Below are 17,392 nucleotides of genomic sequence, written 5' to 3' on the forward strand. Positions count from 1 at the left end.
TTGCCTATCCAGACAGTATCTACTGCTGCATATTACCTCTTGGTGTACTGAATGGTGCAAGGGGCTTATTCTCAACCACTCCTCTGCCATGCGCATTGGCAGGGGTGTTGCAAATCCTACCAAGAATACTGCCATGGCAGGCAAGTGACCAGTCGAATACCTGTCAGTGATCAATTTGTAAAACCCAGACTTCCTCTTTAAAGTATTTTTAGATGTGCCAATCGAAGGCCTAACCCTTTCCTCTAGGATATAGATACCTGTTTGGCAATATGGTTAAATCCTGTAGCCGAATTTGTCTGATTTAACATATCATTTTTTTTAATATATGATTTTTTCCTCACACAGCTGTTCCCTGTGGACCCTTCAACTACAGATGTACAGATGGAAGCTGTGTGAAGAAAACAAATCCAGAATGTGACTCTGTTAAAGACTGTGCGGATGGCTCTGATGAACAGAACTGTGGTAAGATGTTATCTAGAACCCAAACTATTGAAACTTACATTCCATAAAATAATGACATAGGATTCCAGTCACATTACTGCACAAGGCTGAGTCGTGTAGGATTCAGTGACATTCTCTTATTTATTTCATTCTGGAGACAAGGTTCTCTTTCTTATCAGGTCAGGTTGAACCTCGTCTCTGGAACACTTGACATTTCTTAGTAAAATGTAACAAGCAAAGTTATTTTTCGTGGTGTCCTTGTCATATTTCAGAGTTTCAATTTGCCTTATTAAAATAGTTAAAAGGGAAAGAAATACATGTGCTGTAAATGTAAGATATGACAAAGGAAATCTTCATTAGACAATAACAAATGGACAGAATTAAGTAACGAAGTGACAGAGCTGGGCAGTGACTGCAGAGGGGCTCTATGCAAAAAACGGACCCATCGTTACGCAGTTAATTGCTAATTCTATATGCGATGAATCTTACGTACTGGTAAAAAGTTGCTATGAATTGCCAATAAACTTTTAGCTCTTTTTCTATTTGCTTCCTTCCTTTTGTACTTCTACCTTCAATACTCAGAATGTGGTGTACAAGTCCTGGAAAGTCGTATTGTTGGTGGGACTCGATCACAAGAAGGCGAGTGGCCATGGCAGGCGAGTCTACAAGTCAGAGGGTTACATATTTGCGGAGGGAGCTTAGTGGCGGACAGGTGGATCCTGACTGCGGCTCATTGCTTCACCCATGATAGGTAAAATATTTTTTACTTTTACTCTCCTTTGACATTGTTAATATATGTATGAGGATTTCCTTATTCCTCCTTGAAGGAAATGTACCATTTTAAGTCATGCATTATGAACCAAACATACCTTGAGAATACTGTAGCTACACCGATGCAGGCAAATATCTTGTTTTAGCTGAGTGGTTTTGCTGAATAAACAATTGTAACATTCAGGACCCTGGGAAAGCTGGATTGGTTCAGCCTGTCGTTGATAAACACATTACACAGAGCTTTCTGAACATTCCAGACAGGACTTATCAACCTGAGCTGGATCACTCATATTCAGCAGCTGGGGGATGGTGCAGCAATTAATTACTTTCACCTGTCAGGCACAAGGCAGTGATTACATCATTCTCCGGAGCAGTGCATACTTAATGTGAGAGGAGAAGCACTGGAGCCAGCACAGAAGCGACAGAGCCTCATTATTATAATTTTATAATTGTTTTTTTCAGCAAAACCACTCAGCTCAGGGAATAAACAAGATATGTTTCTGCATCACTATAGGTAAAGCATTCTCAAGGTATGTTTGGTTCACAATGCATAAAAATAAATGCACCATAAATGTTGTATCAGAATCGTCAGATCATCAAAGCGGAACCATACAATATTTACAAATCTGAAGCAAAATCTATATGGAAAGGGAAAAATCTGCAAGTCAGCTGTTAAGGGGAAGCTTAGTCATACTTTAGGAACACACTTACTTAAGTTTAACATGTAGGGTATATGTTTTATGGCAGCTGGAATGACTTGGAGACAGTTGTGCCATTGATAGACTGGCGGGGCGGGGGTTAACCCTTATTACACTGCAGAAGGAGGTAAAACAAAAAGATGGGATGGCCCAACAGAGGGTCCCCTAGTAGGTCCAGGGTCTAACACTATAAAAAGTCCTGAAATTTAACAATCCGAAGGCTTGAAATAATAAACTAGCCCTTATTCAAGTGTCCCCCACCACAGTCCATATTGGTCCTATAGTGATCATGTCATATACATCAACACTGGCGCCAGTCAATGGACTCTATGAGGCCAGTAATTGGCTTTGGTGGTCATGTAAATGATATACACATGACTGGTGCCACATTCAATAACTATTTTATTAATTTCCTTCTCTAATCTCTACATCCCCTTTAATAGATCTTCACGGCATAACATATATCCCTCGAGCCTTGATCTGGGCATACCAGACATTATAACAAATAAATCCTTTCCCGCAGAACACAATCTTTTTCAGTCTTAATCTGAAGACCAATTTCTATTCTGCAGAATATTTAATGTAACAACCCAGGAACTTTCTGATGACGTTTATCAAAAATTAATGAAATCATTAAAAATGTATAAACCAACACTGACTAAACTACAACTACAGCATGTCCATATATAATATACCCCAGAACACAGTGATGTAGACAAAGGCCATACATGTTCAGCCTCCTGTCATTACGATGACCGTCACATCGGACTTTACACACGTGCAGGGAATCATTCTCTGCATTACAATGTGATGTGCTATGTACGTGGTCCTCCTGACTGTTCCCTGAGGCAGCATTCAATGACCTCTCCATTTTACACTTTTTAGATGTGTGTTTTGTTCGGTGTATTTCGCATGTGTCCACTTTCATCCATTTTCGTGGTAGGTTTTTTTTTTTGTGGATATCAATAGACATCCATGGGAAAATATTACCTTAGGTAGCAGATGAGAAAGTAGCATTGGATGCAACGATTCTGTGCTATGGGGGTTTAGGTCTATGAAAGAAAAAGGCCGTGTGAAAAGCTGCATTGGCTGTAATGGGTCCATGTGCTGTAGGTTTTTTTCAGCACTAGAATGGAAAAATTGGTTGTGTGAAAGGGCTGTTGAATTTTAGCATACCCAGTTCTCAAATCCTCTCACGGAGTTATACTGGTCAGTGATCCAACATTTCATGTATTTGGTCACCCTCATATTAGTAATGCATGATCCCAACGGAAGGCCACATTGTAATACACAGACAGCATAAAATCTTTCAGAGTTGGAATTGCTTTTACCAAGTGGAGAGTTTTAAGTTCTGGACCACAGTCTAAGACAAGTCTGCACCCAATTAGAATACATAATGGGGCTCATTTACTAAGGGTCATGCTGCTCACTTTCGTCGGACTGTGCACCTTTTTCGGGGATCTTTTTTGTGGCGCAGCCGCGCTGGGTTCTATGCAAAATAAATCGGTGGACGGCCATTGGACGATCCGACTGATTCGCGGAATTTCAAATTGTGTCACAAGCCCAAGCACTTTGATGCACCACTGAAAAGATAGTGAACTATGTCGGACCTGAGCAGGGAAGCGACACATGCAGGATATCGGGCACACACACACTTAGCGAATCACGGCACGGTGAATTAGAGTCAGACCATCGGTGAACTCCGGGGATGGGGCAAGTAAATGTACCCCAATAAGTTCAATTGGAGATTTTGAAATTAGAAATCCACATTGTGTGTAAAATCTGCAAATTTCTAACTTTTCATCTGTGTTGACCCTAACCCTCCAAATCTTATGGAAAGAGCTTATAACAAGAGCAGGAACTATCAAGGGAAAAAGTGAGATAAACTCGAGAAAATATTTCTCCTAAATCTGAACAATAAGGATAAACATAAGTAATAATTGCCATCCTTTACTGAGGATAAATAATCAACTAAATCCACATATTTAATAAGATTTTTAAGTGTATAGTTAAAACTTCTACTATTTATCTACATGTTAAAGAGGACTTTGTTTACTCACCATTAGAGATGAGCGAACATACTCGTCCGAGCTTGATGCTCGTTCGAGCATTAGCGTACTCGAAACTGCTCGTTGCTCGGACGAATACTTCGCCCGCTCGAGAAAATGGCAGCTCCCGCCGTTTTGCTTTTTGGCGGCCAGAAACAGAGCCAATCACAAGCCAGGAGACTCTGCACTCCACCCAGCATGACGTGGTACCCTTACACGTCGATAGCAGTGGTTGGCTGGCCAGATCAGGTGACCCTGGGATAGACTAGCCGCTGCCCGCGCTGCTCGGATCATTCTGTGTCTGGATGCCGCTAGGGAGAGAGCTGCTGCTGGTCAGGGTTAGCGTTAGTGTGCAGGTAGATTACTGTTAGGCAGGAGTGATTCTCCAAGACCCCAACAGCCCTTCTTAGGGCTACAATAACGTTATACTTTTTTTTTTTTTGTTTGCTTGTGGCTGGGCTTGCTGGCACTAGTAGTGCAGCTAGTACCATATTGTGAGGAATTTGCAGGGGGACTTGCTACCGTTGTGTTTAGCTCTTAGTGACACACATATCCACCTCAAACACCAAAGTGGGAAAATTTATTAGGGGTTGGATTTCAATTAGGCACAGTCTGCCATTTCCTTTTTATTTTACGTTTATTTTTTCATAACTCAGCGTCATCTCATCAGTGTGCTTTCATACTTGGCTAGAAAATAGCCAAAGGAGAATCCAAACGGCTTACTTACGCCTACAATAGCGTTATATATATTTTATTTCTGGTTGATCTGCTGGTGGCTGTCCTTGCTGCAGTGCATATACTAGCCAATTGTGAGGAATTTGGAGTGAGACTTGCGACCGCTGTGTTTAGCGCTTAGTGACGCACATATCCATCGCAAAGACCGAAGTGGGATAATTTATTAGGGGTTGGATTTCAATTAGGCACAGTCTGCCATTTACTTTTTATTTTACGTTTATTTTTTCATAACTCAGCGTCATCTCATCTGGCATAGCAGTGTGCTTTCATAGTTGGCTAGAAAATAGCCATAGCAATAGGATAGCATCGTTTGGTTTTAAAAACTAAAAAACACACAAAAAAAAAAAAACACAAAAAAAAGTAAAAAAAAAATTAAAGTTATAACTTTCATTTTCAAAATGTTTAACCCGAGGGCTAGGGGTAGAGGACGAGGGCGGGGACGTGGGCGTCCAACTACTGCAGGGGTCAGAGGCCGTGGTCCTGGGCGGGGTGAGACACCACCTGCTGATGAGGGAGCGGGGGAACGCCGCAGAGCTACACTCCCTAGGTTCATGTCTGAAGTTACTGGGACTCGTGGTAGAGCACTGTTGAGGCCAGAACAGTGCGAACAGGTGATGTCGTGGATTGCCGACAATGCTTCGAGCAATTTGTCCACCAGTCAGTCTTCCACGCAGTCCACCCATGTCACCGAAATCGGCACTCCTCCAGCTCCTGCACCTCAGCCTCCTCCCCCCCAGTCTGCCCCCTCCCAGGAAAATTTGGCATTTGAACCGGCATACTCTGAGGAACTGTTTTCTGGACCCTTCCCACAGTCACAAACCACTTGTCCGGTTGCTGCTGAGCAATTTTCCGATGCCCAGGTTTTCCACCGGTCGCAGTCTGTGGGTGATGATGACCTTCTTGACGTAGTGGCAGAAGTGTGTAAAGAGGTGTCCGACGATGAGAAAACACGGATGTCAGACAGTGGGGAAGTTGTTGTCAGGGCAGGAAGTCCGAGGGGGGAGCAGACTGAGGGATCGGAGGATGATGAGGTGACAGACCCAAGCTGGGTTGAGAGGCCGGGTGAACACAGTGCTTCTGAGACGGAGGAGAGTCCTATAGCAGAACAGGTTGGAAGAGGCAGTGGTGGGGCAAGACGGAGAGGCAGGGCCAGAGCAGGTGCATCAGCGCCAAATGTGTCACGTAGTGAAGCTCCCGTGGCGAGGGCTCCCGCGGCGAGGGCTAGATTTTCAGAAGTCTGGAGGTTCTTTAAGGAAACACCGGATGACCGCCGGACTGTGGTGTGCAACCTTTGCCAAACCAGGATCAGCAGGGGTTCCACCACAACTAGCTTAACTACCACCAGTATGCGCAGGCATATGAATGCTAAACACCCGAATCAGTGGCAGCAAGCCCGTTCACCTCCGGCCGTGCACACCACTGCTCCTTCCCCTGGGTCAGCTGATAGTCAGCCCCCTGCCCAGGACCCTGGCACAAAAACCCCATCGTTGCCTCCACGATCCTCCACAGCATCCACCAGCGTTCAGCTCTCCATACCCCAGACGCTGGAGCGGAAAAGAAAATATAGTGCAACCCACCCGCACGCCCAAGCCCTTAATGTCCACATCTCCAGATTGCTTAGCCTGGAGATGCTGCCCTATAGGCTAGTAGAGACCGAGGCCTTTCGCAACCTCATGGCGGCGGCCGCCCCTCGGCGTACGGTCCCCAGCCGCCACTACTTTTCCCGATGTGCCGTCCCAGCCCTGCACCAGCACGTGTCAGACAACATCATCCGTGCCCTGACCAACGCCGTTTCTGACAAGGTCCACCTGACCACGGACACGTGGACGAGTGCTGCCGGGCAGGGCCACTATATATCGCTGACGGCACATTGGGTTAACTTGGTGGAGGCTGGGACCGAGTCTGACCCTGGGGCTGGTCATATACTGCCGACGCCGAGGATTGCGGGGCCTACCTCGGTCCAGGTCTCAAAGGCCTACTATGCCTCCTCCTCCTCCCACCCCTCCTCCACCTCCTCCTCCGAACTACCATCCGTGGGCATGGCGCCATCAGTCGCTAGCTCTAGGCACAGCAGCAGTGCCGTCGCTAAGCGACAGCAAGCGGTGCTCAAACTGCTGAGCCTAGGCGATAAAAGGCACACCGCCCAAGAGTTATTACAGGGCATCACGGCGCAGACTGATCTGTGGCTGGCACCGCTGAACCTGAAGCCAGGCATGGTTGTGTGTGACAACGGCCGTAACCTGGTGGCGGCTCTGCAACTCGGCAGACTGACACATGTGCCATGCCTGGCCCATGTGTTAAATCTGATAGTTCAGCGTTTCCTCAAGACATACCCCAATCTGTCAGATTTGCTCACGAAGGTGCGCCGCATCTGTGCGCATTTCAGGAAGTCCAGCACAGATGCTGCCACTCTCAGGGCAGCGCAGCGCCGCCTCCAACTGCCCGCTCACCGACTGTTGTGCGACGTGCCCACGAGGTGGAATTCAACATTAAACATGTTATCCAGAGTTTACCAGCAGCGCAGAGCGATTGTAGACTGCCAGATGTCAACTTACACCAGAACTGGTAGTCAGGTCAGTCAGCTTCCTCAAGTCTACAATGAGGAGTGGACGTGGATGTCTGATATCTGTCAGGTGCTGAGTAACTTTGAGGAGTCAACACAGATGGTCAGTGGTGATGCCGCCATCATCAGCCTCACCATCCCGCTGCTTGGCCTGTTGAAAAACTCTCTGGTCAGCATGAAGTCGGAAGCTTTGCGCTCGTCACAAGAGACGGGGGAAGAAGATTCCCTTGTTGATAGCCAAAGCACCCTTAGGTCTGTTTCTCAGCACATATCGGAGGAGGTGGAGGAGGATGAGGAGGAAGAGGAGGAGAATGTTGGCGAGACAGAAGAGGGGACCATTGTTCAGTCCTTCACTGTTCAGCGTGTATGGGCAGAAGAAGAGGAGTTGGAGGAGTTGGAGGAGGAGGAAATGGACAGTCAGGCCAGTGAGGGGAGTGAATTCTTGCGCGTTGGTACTCTGGCGCATATGGCAGATTTCATGCTAGGCTGCCTATCCCGTGACCCTCGCGTTCAAAGAATTTATTCCAGCACCGATTACTGGGTATTCACTCTCCTGGACCCACGGTACAAGCAAAATCTTTCCACTCTCATCCCTGGAGAGGAAAGGAGTGTGAGAATGCATGAATACCAGCAGGCCCTGGTGCACAAGCTGAAACAGTATTTCCCTTCTGACAGCGCTAGCGGCAGAGTGCGTAGTTCTGCGGGACAAGTAGCGAGGGAGAGTAGGCGAGCAGGCAGCTTGTCCACCACTGGCAAGGGTACGCTTTACAAGGCTTTTGCCAGCTTTATGTCACCCCAGCAAGACACTGTCACCTGTCCCCAGTCTCGGCAGAGTAGGGCTGATCTTTACAGAAAGATGGTGAGGGAGTACGTAGCTGACCATACCATCGTCCTAAATGATCACACAGCTCCCTACAACTACTGGGTTTCAAAGCTGGACATGTGGCACGAACTGGCGCTGTACGCCTTGGAGGTTCTTGCCTGCCCTGCCGCTAGCGTCTTGTCCGAGCGGGTTTTCAGTGCAGCTGGTGGCATCATCACCGATAAGCGTACACGCCTGTCGACTGACAGCGCTGACAGGCTGACGCTTATTAAGATGAATAAAGCCTGGATTTCTCATAATTTCCAATCTCCACCAGGTGAAGGAAGCTCAACCTGAATAATTTATGCACTCCTCCTCCTCATTTTCCTCCTTCTCCTCCTCTTTGTACACTAAAGCAGAGGAAACTGGCTATTTTTTGACAGGGCCCGCTGGCTCTAGCTATAGTACTTTATGCATTTAATTTTTCTGGAGGGCCACCTACCCGGTCCTCTGTTTAAACAATTTTTGGGAGTGCCACATACAGGCACTCAATCTATTCAATTTTTCTGGAGGGCCACCTACCTGCTCCTCTGGTTTGAAAACTTTTTTGGACTGCCACATACAGGCACTCAATCTATTCCATTTTTCTGGAGGGCCACCTACCTGCTCCTCTGGTTTGAAAACTTTTTTGGACTGCCACATACAGGCACTCAATCTATTTCATTTTTCTGGTGGGCCACCTACCTGCTCCTCTGGTTTGAAAACTTTTTTGGACTGCCACATACAGGCACTATCCAAATTAAATTGTCTCCATAGGAGCCTCCACACGTTGTCTCCATTGCTACCTCCAAAAGTCGTCCATATAGCTGCCTCCATACATCGTCCCCTTAACAAACGAGGTGTGTCAGGCACAAATTTGGGTTGTTTTCATGGATTCCACATCAAAGTTGTTAACTTTGTCGCCACCCTGCTGTGTAATCCACAAAATATACTGGCAAACTGTTATCATGTACCGATATTATTTGAGCGCTTCTTGCTCACCTCCTTTGGTTCCTCTCTGCCACCCATTGGTTTGAAGCCTGAGTCCATTTAGGGTATGTCGCCATGCCACTCTCTAGCCTGCCGCTGCCTCTGCATGCCGTCCCCTATAGTGTCAGGGTCAATTATTGGATGTTTTAGATGCTATCTAGCTTCATTCTGTCACTCTGTCATGGCCATGCTGTTGCCCATAATTTTGGCATAATGGTGCGATTATGCAGCCTCAGAGGCATCCATGCATGCTGCCCCTGCTGTTTCCTGTCCATTTCCGTGGTGTTTCCATCCTTTGCTGAGGTTCCCAGGTGTTTGGCCAAGCTTCCCTGTGCAGAGCCTTGGTCCCCTTGAAAAATGCTCGAGTCTCCCATTGACTTCAATGGGGCTCGTTATTCGAGACGAGCACTCGAGCATCGGGAAAAGTTCGTCTCGAATAACGAGTACCCGAGCATTTTAGTGCTCGCTCATCTCTACTCACCATCTATCAGCCACATGGCCTGTTTGTAGTGCAGTCCGCTTCAACTGAATGGGGCAGAGCTGCAATACTAAACGCTATGAAGATACCACAGCATGCATTTGCACACTGCAGTTTCTTTTTTTTGCAACTTTTTCAAACATGCAAAAAAAGTTTTGAATACAAAAAGACAGCAGCCGGTCTACAAACAAGAGGGGGAATAGGTAGAGGGAGGCTAGCTAGTGTTCATGGCTCAAGTAATTTATTCAGTAATTTTCAGTTCCATGAGCTACTGGTGGTCAGAAATGGAGAGATTACGCTACAGATTCCCAAAGGAGGATCATAGATTGTCTATTGTTGGTACGTTCCTGATGTCTACTATTGAATGTCCCACCTTTTGAAGGTAATTGTACAGCTAGCCTGAGAGGGAGGATACTCAAGGGATTGTGTAGGGAGGTGGAACACATGCAGACCAGATAAACCTTGATGGGCAGAGGGCAACAATGTGGATCACCAAGTCTCAGGAAGAAAGTAACCCACACACTAAGTGGTTGATAGTGATTGCATGGTCACAAGGGGTTAGGACATATTAATGTCTGTATCAATATGTGAAGGCAACATCTCAACTGGATGTGGGTGGGCAAAATAATAATGACAGGGAGTCAGGTTTTAAAGAGTTGTATGCTCCGAACTGTTTCTGGAGTGATGATCCAATCCAGCTGTGACAAGAATGGTGAGAAGTAGTATCCAGGTCTAACCAAGTTTGCAACACAGTTTTGCGAGCAGACGATCACGTGTTTGAACAATCATAGGTGTGGTTTCTTAGGTGTGATCGGTGGGAGTCGTGGTTTTGTGTGGCTGAGGGTGCCAGGTCTCAGACACTCTTTAAGGCTCTGTAATTTTATGGCAGATTATAGTACATCAATTACAGTTTTGATGTAAGATCTGCAATTTCTCTAGAATAAGTATTTCATCTCATATTTCTGCATTGTCTACATTACCTGCACATTTTAGTCTTTCTACTCCTGAAGTCTGGACGGTGATCTTGGGAAGAGTGCGCCTTAGCCGAAGTAGCCAGAATGAAATGGCATTCAAGGTTACACAGCTTATTCTCCATCCTTACCATGATCTGGACAATCATGACTATGACGTGGCACTTGTCCAGCTGGACCATCCTGTTCCTCTCACATCTCCACATGTCCAACCCATTTGTCTTCCTGCAAGTACCCACCATTTCCCTACTGGCTCAACATGCTGGTTGACAGGCTGGGGGTCAGCAAACGAGTATGGTAAGTCATGCATGGAATAATATATTTCTCCTAAAAGCAGAGCAAGATCATGGTATATCCATATATAGTGAATAATATCCATATATAATGATCGGCCATAACATGAACGTAGCATGAATGATGATGAGTATCTTGTAACAATGGCATCTGGATGAGGATGGTAATGTTTGTATGTGTCACTTACCTGAGGAAGATATGCCTCCAGCAGGGTCTACAAACAGAATTTAGGTCAGCATTCATGTATTTTGTGTTTAGGTATACTGCACCGTATGTGTAAATTTTGCAGACCATACATGTCCTTTCTTGGGAATAGCATTTTTTCATGGCAGGAGAACAAGATCCATAAGGATAATTTTCTCGGAATATATATATCTCAGCACTGATCCTCACCCTCTAGACCAAAATTAGTGGAGGTGCTATCGGTAATGTACAGGTGTAATAAAGAATAAAATACATGACTTTCGTCAAGAACCTTAAATGGTCTATGACCAGTATGTTATAATTGTATTTGTAAGATCACAGGCTGGGCAATGCAATAGGGTGGCACCGAGGACCCAAGTGCCTCCCCTGCTGAAAAAAAATCTAAAAAAGATGATATTATATTGTGGAAAAATATGTTAGATTGAGGTCTTATGAGCGTGAAGGCTGTTGTTTATAAATATTGCGGTGATTCATACAATGTTGCAAACAGTTCCTAACGTGAAGGACACTTAGGTAAGATAAATACTTAGTTACTGCCAGAGTTAATCACAGCAGAAGATATAGGACCGCATTTTTGTTGGGTTTCCCGATGATTTTCGAGTTGCGCCGCATTTAACAAGGGATTTTGCCGCACATGATCGTATTTCTGGCTTGCACGCGACACAAATCGGGGGCGGGCCTTCGGACAACCCGACGGATTCGGAATACGCACAGGATTTAACATTCAAGACACGCACTTACAAGCATCGGGAAGAAGAAGGTGAACTCCGGCGGACCTTGGCGGGGAAGTGACGGATGCACGAACTGGGGCGCACAAGCTACATGAATTACGCCGCACATCATCTTCGTCGGAGAACGCACCTCGGGGATTGCGACAGGACCAGGTAAGTAAATCTGCCCCATAGCGTATATATGGCTAACAGCTTAATATAGTCCTTCAATTTTCATATAATTTTCACACGTAGGTGAATTGTGATTGTAGACAAATCTCCCGTCCTATGGTACAGTTCTTTAATCCATATTTCATAAATCACTAACATTTAGACAGGTTATATCTTGTAGGGGTATGGATCCATAGATTGTACCCATCTGATCACGGAACCGTAGGTTGTACTTTTTAGTTTGGCGTCCTTCGGTCCTACATGCGCATGCGTTTTTTCTTAGTATCGTCAGCTGACTCAATAATTGTGATAGGACTCTGGTTGGCGGACCATATGAGCTTTCGTGGTTTACATTGTAGTTATTCATCATTGAGTTCTGAATGGCAGTTCAAAACGTAATCACCTCATGGTGGATATTTATTTATATCGCTCGGTTCTGGTGACCTCTTCCACAATAAAAGTTGTTATGCTACATAATTTTCTCAGCCACACTGAAAGTATTGTTTAGAAATGAATGATTTAACGAACATACAGGGCTGGACTACCCAGCGTAATACTGGAAGATCCTCCAGTAGAGATGAGTGGACCCGATGGTTCACTCATCTCTATTCTCCAGTAATAATGATCCCCAAAGGTTTAGCAGAAGACAACCTAATGTAGGCCTGACTTTCCATCGGAAACATGACTTGGAATCTAAATTCCCAAATCTTGATTCCATTGAGCATCAGTGTCATGTGCTGAGATAACAAGTGTGTTCCATTGACCTCTTGATGGTAGATACCACAGGAATTCTTCACCTGTATTGTGAGGTTCATATCTAAATGGGTCAGAAGTGCTTTGGCGCCACAATGGTTTTACTATTATGAATGAACAGTTTTTATATTTTAGTATCTAACAAGTAAAGCAGCGCCCTTTCCTCTGTCTGAACCTGTCTTTGTACTTTAAGGTCCAACCAGTGATTATCTCCAGAAGACTGACCTTAAGATAATTTCTCAGGATATTTGTTCTGACCTCTACCACTATCAGATAAGTCCAAGAATGTTCTGCGCAGGGTATTCGGATGGGACTAAAGATGCATGTCAGGTACAGTAGCTCTTAAAAAATTTAAATGATCACATAAAGCATGAAAATCATGTAAAATGACCCAGGCTGTTGTTACATTGCCCTTTGTATTTATGTTTGGTTTATTTTTGGGGAAACGACCCTGCCACACATGCTGGATGTAGACAACTATTGACTGGACCTATACCTATCAATGGATTACATTGTAACAAAAAAGTTTCTTAGCAAAAACCCAAACATTTAGTATGATGTGAATGGAGTCCTATTAGGATAGTACATGGATGCTCGACACATGACTCATGGACCATAGGATTCCTCTGCTATAAGAAATGTGAATAAGCGACATCACATACATTATTATATTGTATGGCCAAGCCCATTAATAAGTTAATAACAAATATAAAGCAGGACTATGTAAGAAAAAATAAAATACATGTATTCTAATCCTCTTTTTATATTACAGGGAGACTCTGGCAGTCCACTTGTATGTAAAGCGCCAGGTGGGCGCTGGTTCCAGGCTGGTTTGGTGAGCTGGGGGGCAGGCTGTGGCATTCCAAAATATTTTGGTGTATATAGTCGCATTACTAGACTTGTTGGGTGGATCCACAATGTAACAGCCCAAGCTAACAAATAATACATCAACGCCAACGTCATCTCATGAACTTTCACCTCAGCCTTCCTAAGATCTTCCAGGATCCGGGATACCAAATCTGTTTCTAAAACCAGGATTGTAGAGAAGTAAAAATAGAACAATTCCGAGCAAAATTGTATCCTACATTGCATTGTTAAAGAAAAAAGGTACAAACGCATAAAGGCTTACATGAGCTAAGCCCTAAAATTTGAAATAAAAGCAAAAATAACATTTACTGCACAAAATGCACAGAGGTAATTAAAACATCAAGTGTCTTCCATGGGTTTATGACAGATGCTGATGTTTTTAAGAAGATTAGTTAATTTAGAGATTACGGTAACCTAAGAGATTATTCTTAGGTTAATGAGAAACAACATTCTTGGATTTTTTTGTTAAAGTTTTCTCATAGTTAATAGTTTAAAACTATCCATGAGATAGGTGATAGGTGCCGGATCACCAAGGGTCCCACTACTTTGACCACCAAGATTATGAAAATAGGAATCAAATGTCTTAAATAGAGTGGCAGTCACAAAAAAATCTGGGACACTGGGGCACATTTACTTACAGGGTAACAGGAGTTCACTTTAAGTGCATTGTCCGACTATAATGCAGCGTGCGGCAATTCACTAAGATTGTGCGCTCGAAATCAAGAATGTTTCGCTTGCCCGCTCAGGTCCGACAGAGTTCATCGTCGGTTCTCCACTCAGGTCCGAGTTCACTGTCTTTTTTATGGTGCATTTTAAACATAGGGCTTGCGACAAAATTTAAAATTTAAATCCCACGCTCAGTCCGTATCAGTCGGACCTTCTGACGGACTGCCCCCTAATAATTTGCGTCACATGGAAGCCAGCGCATGAGACACAATGGGGGTCATTTACTAAGGGCCCGATTCGCATTTTCCCGACGTGTTACCGAATATTTCCGATTTGCGCCGATTTTCCCTGAATTGCCCCGGGATTTTGGCGCACGCGATCGGATTGTGGCGCATCGGCGCCGGCATGCATCGGGGGCCGTGGCCAAACGAAAATCCGATGGATTCGGAAAAAGCGCCACATTTTTAAAAAAAAATTTGTGTCGAGAAAATTGCACTTACCTTCACTCAGCCCGGCTCGGTGTATTCCAGTGCGTTCCGATGCTCTTCAGCGCAGAGGAACTACCTTAATAAATCCTGGCCGCACCCGAATCCACCACAGAGAACGCGCCGCTGAATCGCGAATGGGCCGGGTAAGTAAATCTGCCCCATTCTCTTCACACACTTCTTAAATACCTGTGAAAGCTGTTTTGGCCCACACAGTCGGTACACAGTCCGACTAAAGTGCAGCGACCCTTAGTAAATGAGCCCCACTGTTTTAGCTTGGTGCTTAGTGATAACTGGGCTATCTTTGCCTGTCCCATACATGAATGGAGCTTCATCGCACATGTAGCACCCTCACTCTGTTCAGACTGAAGATTTTGGACTTTCGTGGAGGTGGAAGGATCAGACACATATAACCATCCTCTCATGAACTTAAGCACAAGTCCCTATCCTTAAAATACTTTCAGTTATAAATATTTGTTACAATGGGGGATCCATAAATTTGAAAAATATACATATATGCGTCATCATTTAGGTTCTTCACCGATTATGTAGACCAGTTTTACAATGTTGGAATAATTCAAGAATATTTATGTTGGATTAAGGGTTTCCCATTTTCTTTGGAAAGAATTGGTAGAGTTTGATCATTCTATGTATCTGGGAACCCCTGACCATACTTACAATACTGATTATAAAATGTATATGGCTTTGATTCTTCACAAGGTAGGTAGGACAGAACAAGGGGAATCTAGTAGTAGCCCAAGGTCTATTAAATGGGACGATGATTTGGCCAAACATCAGGAACAAACTTTTGTAGTTAAGCTAGTACTCAATAATTGGTCCATGTAAATGAGAATCCTATAAGGAGTAGGAAAGATTATAATATCGATTGTTCCATTCCATGAATTTTACATCAGTTTCTATAAAAGGGTGATGCAAACTAGAGTCAATAAAAATTCTATATCATCTACGTATATATTGTCAGCCCCAATACTAAGACCATCACTTGCACCAACTCTAAACATAGGGTAAAACTTAGTATATACTGTAGTTATATAGAAAAAATGGCTGATGCCACTAGGACAAGTAATTATACACATTTACATATAATGCAATATGCAGATCATAAGATCTCCTAAAGATAGGTAACACTCAATTTTTTGATATTATAAATGGCGCAGACATATCTAAGCTACGCTATGTTCCCACTAGAAACAAGCACTAATATACCTTTAAATGTGATTATAGAAAAGTCTTGTACGTCTTAAATAGTCTAAATCAATAAATATAATATTAAGAGGCCTGAGGAGCGTGTGCAGATGGAAGACTGAATCTAACACAGGTAAAGAGAGTTTCTGAAGCTGCATGACGCCTATAATAGATGTTATTAATGTTACATTATTGCATTATTTAGTTCAATATTTCATGTATTACCATTAGAATTGGAGGAATTTGCTTTGCTTTCCAAGTGCAAAGGCAAATTGAACTGTGATTTAAAAACTCTACCATATTGTAGAAGTGCATCGTTACTTACTACAGATGCTACAGACCGTGTATATACAGCCATCATTGACAAAAACATTGGTGGGGAAATGCTTTCCACATAAATACACTGGACTCCAAACAGGTGTCCAGTGTATTGTTCCACTGGTCCGTGTAACCAAAGTTGTGCTTTTGTGGGTGCCAGGAAAACAGACATTTAGTTTTGAAAGGGGTTTTCCAACTCAAACACATTACCTGAATGCAAAAACCTTAATGGGGTTGTCAAAAGTGTTGTACTATCTACTGGAAAGGAGATAACATTCTGATCAACGGAGGTCCTACTGCATGAACTTCCAAGGTTCATGAGAATGGGGATCTGCTGTACCCCAAAAAAGAGCACTAGGTAGCCCTTCCTTTCTATTCATCACACTGACACTTAAGGAGATAGGTAAGTGCATATAGACAGTGAATGGAGTGGCAAACTGCTGCTCCATTCATTTTTTTGTGATCTTTCAGGGCCCAACCATTGGGATACCTACAGATCAGCAAGTTTTCCCTTATGCAGTGGATAGGGGAAAACGTGTAGTCTCCAGGGAGAACCCCTTTCACTGTTTCCCTGATAGTTCCCGATTTACTGCTGTTACAGCACTGTCAACTCTGTTGTGAAGCCACATAGTCCTCAGCGGTGTTTATAGCAAGATGGCAATTCACTAACGGACCTCAGACCTCAGTCCATTCAGCGATGACCTCAAAACAGATATGACAAAGCTGGGACCTGTGGACAACACTGTATTTGAGTTGGACCACCCCATTAACATGCTGTCTTTACAGAGGTAGCATTTAAGATGACATATTTGCACAATTAGAAATTAGAAATGTTATCCTGCCCCGACCTACCCCAGCCCCCATCTTTAAAACAAAAGAGCAGCTCTGGAGCAATAACATTGAACAGTACTCTTCACTTTTATTTTATATTAGAAATACATACAACTCATGGCCAATAAATAAACAAAGTTACTTGACAACAACAAAAAAAAACTCGACCCCCCCCCTCAAAAATATTTTTTTTACCCACTATTTAGAAGATGAGATGGAGTTTACAGCAGAACGAATTCTATAAAATGGGGCACGGTTGAATTCAGATCAATGATTCATCTTTGGGGGTATAAGATATCAGATGTAAGATAGTATGTATTGTATATAGTGTGTGCCTATAAATAAACAATA

At 44.0% G+C, this 17,392-nt stretch overlaps 1 protein-coding gene across 2 annotated transcripts in view; it reads left to right on the plus strand.

The window, feature by feature from the left end:
- Positions 1–17,372, plus strand: part of TMPRSS6 (transmembrane serine protease 6) — a 62,695-nt gene extending 45,323 nt beyond the window's left edge. The window contains exons 13-17 of one of the 2 annotated variants that reach the window (XM_072127338.1): positions 346–462; positions 1,024–1,192; positions 10,559–10,833; positions 12,862–12,998; positions 13,441–17,372. In XM_072127338.1, coding sequence (XP_071983439.1) covers positions 346–462; positions 1,024–1,192; positions 10,559–10,833; positions 12,862–12,998; positions 13,441–13,611 — 869 coding nt within the window. In that variant the 3' untranslated portion in view covers positions 13,612–17,372. The remainder of the gene's footprint in view (positions 1–345; positions 463–1,023; positions 1,193–10,558; positions 10,834–12,861; positions 12,999–13,440) is intronic. The other variant, XM_072127337.1, reaches the window with a different exon arrangement.
- Positions 17,373–17,392: the final 20 nt, after the last annotated feature.

Source organism: Engystomops pustulosus, chromosome 10, assembly GCF_040894005.1.
Source record: "Engystomops pustulosus chromosome 10, aEngPut4.maternal, whole genome shotgun sequence".
Classification (NCBI taxonomy): domain Eukaryota; kingdom Metazoa; phylum Chordata; class Amphibia; order Anura; family Leptodactylidae; genus Engystomops; species Engystomops pustulosus.